This window comes from Petromyzon marinus, chromosome 77 (genome assembly GCF_048934315.1).
Source record: "Petromyzon marinus isolate PM22_M1 ecotype Great Lakes invasive population chromosome 77, UKy_Petmar_22M1.pri1.0, whole genome shotgun sequence".
Classification (NCBI taxonomy): Eukaryota; Metazoa; Chordata; class Hyperoartia; order Petromyzontiformes; family Petromyzontidae; genus Petromyzon; species Petromyzon marinus.
In genome coordinates, this window is record NC_133743.1 from 1,760,353 (window position 1) to 1,774,906 (window position 14,554).

The 14,554-nt window shown below is 52.4% G+C and overlaps 1 protein-coding gene across 10 annotated transcripts in view; it reads left to right on the forward strand.

The window, feature by feature from the left end:
- The window catches only part of TANGO2 (transport and golgi organization 2 homolog), a 47,712-nt gene that overhangs the window by 17,039 nt on the left and 16,119 nt on the right, over window positions 1-14,554 (forward strand). For 5 of the 10 annotated variants that reach the window (XM_076056649.1, XM_076056655.1, XM_076056650.1 and 2 more), the window contains 3 exons: window positions 98-212; window positions 954-1,072; window positions 9,662-9,809. In XM_076056649.1, coding sequence (XP_075912764.1) covers window positions 98-212; window positions 954-1,072; window positions 9,662-9,809 — 382 coding nt within the window. Of the gene's footprint in view, window positions 1-97; window positions 213-953; window positions 1,105-9,661; window positions 9,810-11,172; window positions 12,157-14,554 lie in introns of those variants that run through there. The other 5 variants (XM_076056654.1, XM_076056656.1, XM_076056653.1 and 2 more) reach the window with 5 other exon arrangements.

The window sequence follows — 14,554 nt, forward strand, 5'->3', positions numbered from 1 at the left end:
TCACCACTCGCTCACCACCCGTTCACCACCCGCTCACCACCCGCTCACCACCCGCTCACCACCCGCTCACCACCCACGTGCGTGCCTCTCTGCCCAGGTGAGCTGGTCTCTGACTATCTGCGTGCCGAGGTCTCTCCCTCCGCCTACCTCCAGGCGCTGTCCTCACACGCTCACCGCTACAGTGGGTTCAACCTCCTCACCGCCACCTTCGGGTGAGCGTTGCCTACACCTCCTCACCACCTCCTCACCACCTCCTCACCACCTCCTCACCACCACCACCTCGTCACCACCTTGTCACCACCTTGTCACCACCTCGTCACCACTACCACCTCCTCACCACCACCACCTCCTCCCCACCACCTCCTCACCACCTCCTCACCACCACCTCGTCACCACCTCCTTACCTCCTCCTCACCACCACCACCTCCTCACCACCTCCTCACCACCACCACCTCCTCACCACCACCACCTCCTCACCACCACCACCTCCTCCTCCTCACCACCTCCTCACCACCTCCTCACCACCACCACCTTGTCACCACCTTGTCACCACCTCCTCACCACCACCTCCTCCTCACCACCACCACCTCCTCACCACCTCCTCACCACCACCTCGTCACCACTTCCTTACCTCCTCACCACCACCACCTCCTCACCACCTCCTCACCACCTCCTCACCACCACCTCGTCACCACTTCCTTACCTCCTCACCACCACCACCTCCTCACCACCTCCTCACCACCACCACCTCGTCACCACCTCCTTACCTCCTCCTCACCACCACCACCACCACATCCACCTCCTCACCACCACCACATCCACCTCTTCACCACCTGCACCTCCTCACCTCCACCTCCTCACCACCTGCCCCTCACCACCTCCACTCCCCACGCTCACCACTGTGGGTGAGTATCGGGTGGTGCGATGTCTCCTCCCCCGTCTCCCCACCCCAGGAGTGGTGGTGATGGTGGTGATGGTGGTGATGGTGGTGATGGCGGTGATGGTGGTGGCTGTGATGAGCTGTGGTACTACAGTAACCGTGGCAATGCAGCGCCTGTTTCACTACAGCCTGGTGAGGAGAGGCCACACACAATCACCACGTGGGTGAGTGAGTGTGGGTGAGTGTGGGTGAGTGTGGGTGAGTGTGTAGTTGAGTACAGGGTGAGTGTGGGTGAGTGTGGGTGAGTGTGGGTGAGTGTGGGTGAGTACAGGGTGAGTGTGGGTCAGTGTGGGTGAGTACAGGGTGAGTGTGGGTGAGTGTGGGTGAGTACAGGGTGAGTGTGGGTGAGTGTGGGTGAGTGTGGGTGAGTGTGGGTGAGTACGGGTGAGTGTGGGTGAGTGTGTGTGTGAGTACAGGGTGAGTGTGGGTGAGTGTGGGTGAGTGTGTAGTTGAATACCAGGTGAGTGTGGGTGAGTGTGTGGGTGAGTACAGGGTGAGTGTGGGTGAGTGTGTGGGTGAGTACAGGGTGAGTGGGTGAGTGTGGGTGAGTGTGGGTGAGTGTGTGGGTGAGTACAGGGTAAGTGGGTGAGTGTGTGGGTGAGTACAGGGTGAGTGTGAGTGAGTGTAGGGTGAGTGTGGGTGAGTGTGTAGGTGAGTGTGGGTAGGTGTAGGTGAGTGTGGGTGAGTGTAGGTGAGTGTAGGTGAGTGTGGGTGAGTGTGGGTGAGTGCGGGTGAGTGTGTAGGTGAGTGTGTGGGTGAGTGTGGGTGAGTGTGTAGGTGAGTGTGTGGGTGAGTGTGTAGGTGAGTACAGGGTGAGTGTGTAGGTGAGTGTAGGTGAGTGTAGGTGAGTGTGGGTGAGTGTGTAGGTGAGTGTGGGTGAGTGTAGGTGAGTGTGTAGGTGAGTACAGGGTGAGTGTGTAGGTGAGTACAGGGTGAGTGTAGGTGAGTGGGTGAGTGTGTAGGTGAGTACAGGGTGAGTGGAGGTGAGTGTAGGTGAGTGTGGGTGAGTGTGTAGGTGAGTGTGTAGGTGAGTGTGTAGGTGAGTGTGTGGGTGAGTGTGTGGGTGAGTGTGGGTAGGTGTAGGTGAGTGTGGGTGAGTGTAGGTGAGTGTAGGTGAGTGTGTGGGTGAGTGTGTGGGTGAGTGTGGGTGAGTGTGTAGGTGAGTACAGGGTGAGTGTAGGTGAGTGTGGGTGAGTGTGTAGGTGAGTGTGTAGGTGAGTGTGGGTGAGTGTGTAGGTGAGTGTGTAGGTGAGTGTATAGGTGAGTGTGGGTGAGTGTGTAGGTGAGTGTATAGGTGAGTGTGGGTGAGTGTGTAGGTGAGTGTGGGTGAGTGTGTAGGTGAGTACAGGGTGAGTGTGTAGGTGAGTGTGTAGGTGAGTGTGTAGGTGAGTGTATAGGTGAGTGTATAGGTGAGTGTGTAGGTGAGTGTATAGGTGAGTGTGGGTGAGTGTGTAGGTGAGTACAGGTGAGTACAGGGTGAGTGTGGGTGAGTGTGTAGGTGAGTGTATAGGTGAGTGTGGGTGAGTGTGTAGGTGAGTGTGTAGGTGAGTACAGGGTGAGTGTGGGTGAGTGTGTAGGTGAGTGTATGGGTGAGTGTAGGTGAGTGTGGGTGAGTGTGTAGGTGAGTGTGGGTGAGTGTGTAGGTGAGTGTATAGGTGAGTGTGTGGGTGAGTGTGTAGGTGAGTACAGGGTGAGTGTGTAGGTGAGTGTGCAGGTGAGTGTATAGGTGAGTGTATAGGTGAGTGTATAGGTGAGTGTGGGTGAGTGTGTAGGTGAGTACAGGTGAGTACAGGGTGAGTGTGGGTGAGTGTGTAGGTGAGTGTATAGGTGAGTGTGGGTGAGTGTGTAGGTGAGTACGGGTGAGTGTGGGTGAGTGTGTAGGTGAGTGTGTAGGTGAGTGTATAGGTGAGTGTGGGTGAGTGTGTAGGTGAGTACGGGTGAGTGTGGGTGAGTGTGTAGGTGAGTGTGTAGGTGAGTGTATAGGTGAGTGTGGGTGAGTGTGGGTGAGTGTATAGGCGAGTGTAGGTGAGTGTGGGTGAGTGTGTAGGTGAGTACAGGGTGAGTGTATAGGTGAGTGTGGGTAAGTGTAGGTGAGTGTATAGGTGAGTGTGGGTGAGTGTGTAGGTGAGTACAGGGTGAGTGTGGGTGAGTGTGTAGGTGAGTACAGGGTGAGTGTATAGGTGAGTGTATAGGTGAGTGTATAGGTGAGTGTGGGTGAGTGTATAGGTGAGTGTATAGGTGAGTGTATGGGTGAGTGTGTAGGTGAGTGTATGGGTGAGTGTGGGTGTGTATGGGTGAGTGTAGGTGAGTGTATAGGTGAGTGTGGGTGAGTGTGTAGGTGAGTACAGGGTGAGTGTGGGTGAGTGTGTAGGTGAGTGTATAGGTGAGTGTGGGTGAGTGTAGGTGAGTGTGGGTGAGTGTGGGTGAGTGTAGGTGAGTGTGTAGGTGAGTGTGTAGGTGAGTGTGAGTGTGGGTGAGTGTGTAGGTGAGTACAGGGTGAGTGTGGGTGAGTGTGTAGGTGAGTACAGGTGAGTGTATAGGTGAGTGTGGGTGAGTGTGTAGGTGAGTGTATTGGTGAGTGTAGGTGAGTGTATAGGTGAGTGTGGGTGAGTGTGTAGGTGAGTGTGTAGGTGAGTGTATGGGTGAGTGTGTAGGTGAGTGTATAGGTGAGTGTGTAGGTGAGTACAGGGTGAGTGTGGGTGAGTGTGTAGGTGAGTACAGGGTGAGTATATAGGTGAGTGTGTAGGTGAGTACAGGTGAGTATAGGTGAGTGTGTAGGTGAGTGTGTAGGTGAGTGTATAGGTGAGTGTATAGGTGAGTGTATAGGTGAGTGTAGGTGAGTGTAGGTGAGTGTGGGTGAGTGTGTAGGTGAGTGTGTAGGTGAGTACAGGGTGAGTATATAGGTGAGTACAGGTGAGTATAGGTGAGTGTGGGTGAGTGTGTAGGTGAGTGTGTAGGTGAGTGTATAGGTGAGTGTATAGGTGAGTGTATAGGTGAGTGTATAGGTGAGTGTGTAGGTGAGTGTAGGTGAGTGTGTAGGTGAGTGTGGGTGAGTGTGTAGGTGAGTGTGTAGGTGAGTACAGGTGAGTGTATAGGTGAGTGTGGGTGAGTGTGTAGGTGAGTGTGGGTGAGTGTGGGTGAGTGTGTAGGTGAGTGTAGGTGAGTGTATAGGTGAGTACAGGTGAGTATAGGTGAGTGTGGGTGAGTGTATAGGTGAGTGTAGGTGAGTGTGGGTGAGTGTGTAGGTGAGTACAGGGTGAGTGTATAGGTGAGTGTGAGTGAGTGTATAGGTGAGTGTGTAGGTGAGTACAGGTGAGTATAGGTGAGTGTATAGGTGAGTGTGTAGGTGAGTGTAGGTGAGTGTGTAGGTGAGTACAGGGTGAGTGTGTAGGTGAGTGTATAGGTGAGTGTAGGTGAGTGTACAGGGTGAGTGTGTAGGTGAGTGTAGGTGAGTGTAGGTGAGTACAGGGTGAGTGTGTAGGTGAGTGTGTAGGTGAGTGTGTAGGTGAGTGTATAGGTGAGTACAGGTGAGTATAGGTGAGTGTGGGTGAGTGTGTAGGTGAGTGTGTAGGTGAGTGTATAGGTGAGTGTGTAGGTGAGTGTAGGTGAGTGTGGGTGAGTGTGTAGGTGAGTACAGGGTGAGTGTATAGGTGAGTGTGGGTGAGTGTATTGGTGAGTGTGTAGGTGAGTGTGGGTGAGTGTGTAGGTGAGTACAGGGTGAGTGTGGGTGAGTGTAGGTGAGTGTACAGGGTGAGTGTGGGTGAGTGTATAGGTGAGTACAGGGTGAGTGTATAGGTGAGTGTATAGGTGAGTGTGTAGGTGAGTGTAGGTGAGTGTATAGGTGAGTGTGGGTGAGTGTGGGTGAGTGTGTAGGTGAGTGTATTGGTGAGTGTAGGTGAGTGTATAGGTGAGTGTAGGTGAGTGTATAGGTGAGTGTAGGTGAGTGTGTAGGTGAGTGTAGGTGAGTGTATAGGTGAGTGTGGGTGAGTGTATAGGTGAGTGTAGGTGAGTGTGGGTGAGTGTATAGGTGAGTGTGAGTGAGTGTATAGGTGAGTGTAGGTGAGTGTGGGTGAGTGTGGGTGAGTGTGTAGGTGAGTACAGGGTGAGTGTGGGTGAGTGTGGGTGAGTGTGTAGGTGAGTACAGGGTGAGTATATAGGTGAGTGTGTAGGTTAGTGTGTAGGTGAGTGTAGGTGAGTGTGGGTGAGTGTGTAGGTGAGTATAGGTGAGTGTAGGTGAGTGTATAGGTGAGTGTGTAGGTGAGTGTATAGGTGAGTGTGGGTGAGTGTGTAGGTGAGTGTAGGTGAGTGTGGGTGAGTGTGTAGGTGAGTATAGGTGAGTGTAGGTGAGTGTATAGGTGAGTGTGTAGGTGAGTACAGGGTGAGTGTGGGTGAGTGTGTAGGTGAGTACAGGGTGAGTATATAGGTGAGTGTGTAGGTGAGTACAGGTGAGTATAGGTGAGTGTGTAGGTGAGTGTGTAGGTGAGTGTATAGGTGAGTGTATAGGTGAGTGTATAGGTGAGTGTAGGTGAGTGTAGGTGAGTGTGGGTGAGTGTGTAGGTGAGTGTGTAGGTGAGTACAGGGTGAGTATATAGGTGAGTACAGGTGAGTATAGGTGAGTGTGGGTGAGTGTGTAGGTGAGTGTGTAGGTGAGTGTATAGGTGAGTGTATAGGTGAGTGTATAGGTGAGTGTATAGGTGAGTGTAGGTGAGTGTAGGTGAGTGTGTAGGTGAGTGTGGGTGAGTGTGTAGGTGAGTGTGTAGGTGAGTACAGGTGAGTGTATAGGTGAGTGTGGGTGAGTGTGTAGGTGAGTGTGGGTGAGTGTGGGTGAGTGTGTAGGTGAGTGTAGGTGAGTGTATAGGTGAGTACAGGTGAGTATAGGTGAGTGTGGGTGAGTGTATAGGTGAGTGTAGGTGAGTGTGGGTGAGTGTGTAGGTGAGTACAGGGTGAGTGTATAGGTGAGTGTGAGTGAGTGTATAGGTGAGTGTGTAGGTGAGTACAGGTGAGTATAGGTGAGTGTATAGGTGAGTGTGTAGGTGAGTGTAGGTGAGTGTGTAGGTGAGTACAGGGTGAGTGTGTAGGTGAGTGTATAGGTGAGTGTAGGTGAGTGTACAGGGTGAGTGTGTAGGTGAGTGTAGGTGAGTGTAGGTGAGTACAGGGTGAGTGTGTAGGTGAGTGTGTAGGTGAGTGTGTAGGTGAGTGTATAGGTGAGTACAGGTGAGTATAGGTGAGTGTGGGTGAGTGTGTAGGTGAGTGTGTAGGTGAGTGTATAGGTGAGTGTGTAGGTGAGTGTAGGTGAGTGTGGGTGAGTGTGTAGGTGAGTACAGGGTGAGTGTATAGGTGAGTGTGGGTGAGTGTATTGGTGAGTGTGTAGGTGAGTGTGTAGGTGAGTACAGGGTGAGTGTGGGTGAGTGTAGGTGAGTGTACAGGGTGAGTGTGGGTGAGTGTATAGGTGAGTACAGGGTGAGTGTATAGGTGAGTGTATAGGTGAGTGTGTAGGTGAGTGTAGGTGAGTGTATAGGTGAGTGTGGGTGAGTGTGGGTGAGTATGTAGGTGAGTGTATTGGTGAGTGTGGGTGAGTGTAGGTGAGTGTATAGGTGAGTGTAGGTGAGTGTATAGGTGAGTGTAGGTGAGTGTGTAGGTGAGTGTAGGTGAGTGTATAGGTGAGTGTGGGTGAGTGTATAGGTGAGTGTAGGTGAGTGTGGGTGAGTGTATAGGTGAGTGTGAGTGAGTGTATAGGTGAGTGTAGGTGAGTGTGGGTGAGTGTGGGTGAGTGTGTAGGTGAGTACAGGGTGAGTGTGGGTGAGTGTGTAGGTGAGTACAGGGTGAGTATATAGGTGAGTGTGTAGGTTAGTGTGTAGGTGAGTGTAGGTGAGTGTGGGTGAGTGTGTAGGTGAGTATAGGTGAGTGTAGGTGAGTGTATAGGTGAGTGTGTAGGTGAGTGTATAGGTGAGTGTGGGTGAGTGTGTAGGTGAGTGTAGGTGAGTGTGGGTGAGTGTGTAGGTGAGTATAGGTGAGTGTAGGTGAGTGTATAGGTGAGTGTGTAGGTGAGTGTATAGGTGAGTGTGGGTGAGTGTATAGGTGAGTGTAGGTGAGTGTGGGTGAGTGTGTAGGTGAGTATAGGTGAGTGTGGGTGAGTGTATAGGTGAGTGTGAGTGAGTGTATAGGGTGAGTGTGTAGGTGAGTATAGGTGAGTGTGGGTGAGTGTGGGTGAGTGTGTAGGTGAGTACAGGTGAGTATAGGTGAGTGTGGGTGAGTATAGGTGAGTGTGTAGGTGAGTACAGGTGAGTGTATAGGTGAGTGTGTGGGTGAGTGTGTAGGTGAGTATAGGTGAGTATAGGTGAGTGTGGGTGAGTGTATAGGTGAGTGTGGGTGAGTGTATTGGTGAGTGTAGGTGAGTGTAGGTGAGTGTAGGTGAGTATAGGTGAGTGTGGGTGAGTGTGTAGGTGAGTACAGGGTGAGTGTATTGGTGAGTATAGGTGAGTGTGTAGGTGAGTACAGGGTGAGTGTATTGGTGAGTATAGGTGAGTGTGTAGGTGAGTGTGTAGGTGAGTGTGTAGGTGAGTGTAGGTGAGTGTGGGTGAGTGTGTAGGTGAGTGTATAGGTGAGTGTGGGTGAGTGTGTAGGTGAGTGTGTAGGTGAGTGTGGGTGAGTGTAGGTGAGTGTGTAGGTGAGTGTGGGTGAGTGTAGGTGAGTGTGGGTGAGTGTGTAGGTGAGTGTGTAGGTGAGTGTATAGGTGAGTGTGGGTGAGTGTGTAGGTGAGTGTGTAGGTGAGTGTATAGGTGAGTGTGGGTGAGTGTAGGTGAGTGTGGGTGAGTGTGTAGGTGAGTGTGGGTGAGTGTAGGTGAGTGTGGGTGAGTGTGTAGGTGAGTGTATAGGTGAGTATAGGTGAGTACAGGTGAGTGTAGGTGAGTGTGTAGGTGAGTGTGGGTGAGTGTGTAGGTGAGTACAGGGTGAGTGTATAGGTGAGTGTATAGGTGAGTGTAGGTGAGTGTGTAGGTGAGTATAGGTGAGTGTATTGGTGAGTGTAGGTGAGTGTATAGGTGAGTGTGGGTGAGTATAGGTGAGTACAGGGTGAGTGTGGGTGAGTGTGGGTGAGTGTGTAGGTGAGTGTAGGTGAGTGTATAGGTGAGTGTAGGTGAGTGTGTAGGTGAGTGTGGGTGAGTGTATAGGTGAGTGTATAGGTGAGTGTGGGTGAGTATAGGTGAGTACAGGGTGAGTGTGTGTGAGTGTATTGGTGAGTGTATAGGTGAGTGTGTAGGTGAGTGTGTAGGTGAGTGTGTAGGTGAGTGTGTAGGTGAGTGTGTAGGTGAGTGTAGGTGAGTGTGGGTGAGTACAGGGTGAGTGTAGGTGAGTGTAGGTGAGTGTGTAGGTGAGTGTACAGGTGAGTGTGTAGGTGAGTACAGGGTGAGTGTGGGTGAGTATAGGTGAGTGTAGGTGAGTACAGGTGAGTGTATAGGTGAGTATAGGTGAGTGTGTAGGTGAGTATAGGTGAGTGTGTAGGTGAGTGTATAGGTGAGTGTGGGTGAGTGTGTAGGTGAGTGTAGGTGAGTGTATAGGTGAGTGTAGGTGAGTGTGGGTGAGTGTATAGGTGAGTGTATAGGTGAGTGTAGGTGAGTGTAGGTGAGTACAGGGTGAGTGTGGGTGAGTGTATAGGTGAGTGTGGGTGAGTGTATAGGTGAGTGTATAGGTGAGTGTAGGTGAGTGTGGGTGAGTGTGTAGGTGAGTGTGTAGGTGAGTATAAGTGAGTGTAGGTGAGTGTGGGTGAGTGTATAGGTGAGTGTATAGGTGAGTGTATAGGTGAGTATAGGTGAGTGTATAGGTGAGTACAGGTGAGTGTATTGGTGAGTGTGGGTGAGTGTGTAGGTGAGTGTGGGTGAGTGTATAGGTGAGTGTATTGGTGAGTGTATAGGTGAGTGTATAGGTGAGTGTGTAGGTGAGTGTGGGTGAGTGTATAGGTGAGTGTATTGGTGAGTGTATAGGTGAGTGTAGGTGAGTGTGTGGGTGAGTGTGTGGGTGAGTGTGTGGGTGAGTGTATAGGTGAGTACAGGTGAGTGTGGGTGAGTGTGTAGGTGAGTGTATAGGTGAGTACAGGTGAGTATAGGTGAGTGTGTGGGTGAGTGTGTAGGTGAGTGTGTAGGTGAGTGTGGGCGAGTGTAGGTGAGTGTAGGTGAGTGTAGGTGAGTGTGTAGGTGAGTACAGGGTGAGTGTAGGTGAGTGTAGGTGAGTGTGTAGGTGAGTGTATAGGTGAGTGTAGGTGAGTGTACAGGGTGAGTGTAGGTGAGTGTAGGTGAGTGTATAGGTGAGTGTGTAGGTGAGTGTGTAGGTGAGTGTGTAGGTGAGTGTGGGTGAGTGTGTAGGTGAGTGTACAGGTGAGTGTGGGTGAGTGTACAGGTGAGTATAGGTGAGTGTATAGGTGAGTGTAGGTGAGTGTGGGTGAGTGTATAGGTGAGTGTATTGGTGAGTGTGGGTGAGTGTGTAGGTGAGTGTGGGTGAGTGTATAGGTGAGTACAGGTGAGTGTGGGTGAGTGTACAGGTGAGTATAGGTGAGTGTATAGGTGAGTGTAGGTGAGTGTGGGTGAGTGTATAGGTGAGTGTATAGGTGAGTGTGGGTGAGTGTGTAGGTGAGTGTGGGTGAGTGTGTAGGTGAGTGTATAGGTGAGTATAGGTGAGTGTATAGGTGAGTACAGGTGAGTGTATAGGTGAGTGTGGGTGAGTGTGTAGGTGAGTACGGGCTGAGTAACGCGTTGCTGGACACTCCCTGGGGCAAGCTGCGTCACGGCAAGGCCGCGTTCAGCGTCGCCGTGAGGCGTGGGGGCAGCCACTCGGAGCTCACAGAGGCCCTGCTCACTATCCTCAACGACACCACACCGTACGTACACACACACACACCTACACACACACTTACACACACACTCACACACACACTCACACACACCTACACACTCACACACACTCACACACACACTCACACACACTCGGAGCTCACAGAGGCCCTGCTCACTATCCTCAACGACACCACACCGTACGTACACACTCACACACACTCACACACACTCACACACCTACACACACACTCAGAGCTCACAGAGGCCCTGCTCACTATCCTCAACGACACCACACCGTACGTACACACACACACTCACACACCTACACACACTCACACACCTACACACACTCACACACACTCACACACACACACTCACACACCTACACACACACACACTCACACACACACACCTACACACACACACACTCACACACTCACACACACACACTCACACTCGGAGCTCACAGAGGCCCTGCTCACTATCCTCAACGACACCACACCGTACGTACACACACACACTCACACACACACACACACACCTACACACACACTCACACCTACACACACTCACACACCTACACACACCTACACACACCTACACACACTCACACACACACTCACCTACAAAGACAAAGACAAAGACCCCCCATATAGCCTGTAACAGACTGTAGGGGCAAGTGCTGTTAGCGAGCACCTATGAAGGCCGAAACGGTACACGAGGGGGTGGGTGGCCAGCACCACGCCCGACCGCCTTTGTCTCCCTAGTGGCGATGTTTACACACCGCACCAGGTACTCATTTGAGGCTGAGTCGACCTAGGGGAGGCCCGGGACCGGTTCAGATAATCGTCACTGGTGTTGGCCGTGAGCGGGAATCGAACCCGGGTCGCCAGGTTCATAGCGCAGCGCGCTAACCGCTACACTATCGCTCACCTACACACACTCACACACCTACACACACCTACACACACCTACACACACCTACACACACTCACACACACTCACACACACACTCACACACACACTCACCTACACACACACTCACACACACCTACACACACTCACACTCACACACTCACACACACACACCCACACACTCACACTCACACACCTACACACACACTCACACACACACTCACACTCGGAGCTCACAGAGGCCCTGCTCACTATCCTCAACGACACCACACCGTGCGTACACACACACACACCTACACACACCTACACACACCTACACACACACACACACTCAGAGCTCACACACACACTCACACACACTCACACACACACACCTACACACTCACACACACTCACACCTACACACACACCTATACACACTCACACACACTCAGAGCTCACAGAGGCCCTGCTCACTATCCTCAACGACACCACACCGTACGTACACACTCACACTCACCTACACACACCTACACACTCACACACACTCACACACACTTACACACACACACTCACACACACTCACACACACACACTCACACACCTACACACACCTACACACACTCACACACAGAGCTCACAGCGGCCCTGCTCACTATCCTCAACGACACCACACCGTATGTACACACTCACACTCACTCACACACACTTACACACACACCTACACACACTCACACACACTCACACACACTCGGAGCTCACAGCGGCCCTGCTCACTATCCTCAACGACACCACACCGTACGTACACACACACACACCTACACACACACACACCTACACACACACTTACACACACACACACACTCACACACACACTCACCTACACACACTCACACACCTACACACACCTACACACACACACACACTCACACACACACTCACACACACTCGGAGCTCACAGCGGCCCTGCTCACTATCCTCAACGACACCACACCGTGCGTACACTCACACACTCACACACACTCACACACACTCACACACTCACACACACTCACACACACACACTCACACACCTACACACACCTACACACACTCACACACACACTCACACACACACTCACCTACACACACTCACACACACTCAGAGCTCACAGCGGCCCTGCTCACTATCCTCAACGACACCACACCGTACGTACACACTCACACACACACTCACACACCTACACACACCTACACACACTCACACACAGAGCTCACAGCGGCCCTGCTCACTATCCTCAACGACACCACACCGTGCGTACACACACACACACCTACACACACCTACACACACCTACACACACACACACACTCAGAGCTCACACACACACTCACACACACTCACACACACACACCTACACACTCACACACACTCACACCTACACACACACCTATACACACTCACACACACTCAGAGCTCACAGAGGCCCTGCTCACTATCCTCAACGACACCACACCGTACGTACACACTCACACTCACCTACACACACCTACACACTCACACACACTCACACACACTTACACACACACACTCACACACACTCACACACACACACTCACACACCTACACACACCTACACACACTCACACACAGAGCTCACAGCGGCCCTGCTCACTATCCTCAACGACACCACACCGTACGTACACACACACACACCTACACACACACTCACACACACACACACACTCACACACACACTCACCTACACACACACACACTCACACACTCACACACACACACCTACACACACCTACACACACCTACACACACCTACACACACTCACACACACAGAGCTCACAGCGGCCCTGCTCACTATCCTCAACGACACCACACCGTGCGTACACTCACACACACTCACACACACACACTCACACACCTACACACACTCACACACACCTACACACACTCACACTCACCTACACACACCTACACACACTCACACTCACCTACACACACCTACACACACTCACACACACTCACTCACACACTCACACACACACTCACACACACCTACACACACCTACACACACTCACACACACACTCACTCACACACTCACACTCACTCACACACTCACACAAACTCTCACACACACACACTCACACACACACTCACACACACTCACACACTCACACACTCACAACAACAACAACAACCGCCATTCGCCACTAAGTGGCGGTGACGTCACCACGATGCTTGTGCCAGGCTATGTGCACCGTGAGGCCACGTGAAGTGTCAAACGCCCGCTGGCAGGAGGTCACTGGGCAGACCCAGGTGCCACGGGTCGACTGACTGAGATGAGTGGCTGATGCACTACCTGTGCCCCCTACTGTGCCAACCTGCTGTGCTTTAGCCACCCGGCGTTCCGCTCGTTGTTGTGAGCGTCGCTCCTCCGCCCTCCGTTGTTGTTGGAGGGCGACTGCCTCCAACTGCCCAGTAGCATCCTTCACGAGCCTCCTCCACAGAGGCCGATCTTGACACCGCTGGTACCAGTCATCGGCAAGTCCACTCAGCTCCACGTCCTCCTGTACCACATCACTCCATCTCTTCTCTAGCCCGTGCCGCGCCCGCTAAGCCCCCTCAATCCGGCCAAACAAAAGCTGTTTCGGCATGCGGTGGCTGGGCATGCGGGCTACATGACCCAGCCATCGCAGCCTTGCCCGCCGGAGGAGCTCACCGATGGGACCTTGTCCAGATCTTTCAAGGATTTGTGAGCTCCTCACACAATCCAGTCTGGTTAAACCCAGGATGGATCGTAGGCAGGCCAGCCTAAATGTTTCTAACCGGCGAAGATGTTCCACCAGGGGGGTCCACGTTTCGCAAGCGTAGAGAAGGGAGGGAATGACCGTGGCCGAGAAGACCTGAAGCTTAGTGCGGAGCGACAGACCAGGTAGCTTCCACACAGCGTTACGCAACCAATGAAAAGATATTGCCGCTCGACTGATTCGGAGTGAGACCTCTGCTGTTAAACTGGAGCCAGTCATAAGCACACTGCCCAGGTATGGGAAACTCTCCACTCTCTCCACAACTGCCCCATCACCGATTGGGAGTTGTGGGGGTGGAGTGTCCGATGGTACAAAATACCCAGGCAGGTGCTTAGTTTTGGTGGGGCTGATGGTAAGGCCCCACCTCTTAGTGGCACGCTCCAGTCTCAGCAGCAGCGTCTCCAACTCCTCAAACACACACACACATACACACACACCACGTACACACAGTGTAATCAGCTGACACTGCTGATGATGATGCTGCTGTTGATGACACTGCTGATAATGATGACGCTGCTGCTACTCACACTGCTGCTGGTGACGACACTGTTGATGATGACACTGCTGATGATGATGCTGATGACACTACTGATGATGACGCTGCTGATGATGATGACGCTGCTGACACTGCTGCTGCTGATGTCACTGCTGATGATGACACTGCTGCTGATGATGACGCTGCTGCTGATGACGCTGCTGCTGATGACACTGCTGATGATGACACTGCTGCTGATGATGACGCTGCTGCTGATGATGACACTGCTGATGATGACACTGCTGCTGATGACACTGCTGCTGATGATGACGCTGCTGCTGATGATGACACTGCTGATTATGATGACGCTGCTGCTGATGATGACGCTGCTGCTGATGACGCTGCTGCTGATGATGACGCTGCTGCTGATGATGACGCTGCTGATGACACTGCTTTTGATGACACTGCTGCTGATGATGACACTGCTGATGATGACACTGCTGCTGATGACACTGCTGCTGATGATGACGCTGCTGATGATGACACTGCTGCTGATGATGACGCTGCTGCTATTGATGACGCTGCTGCTATTGATGTCACTGCTGCTGATGACAC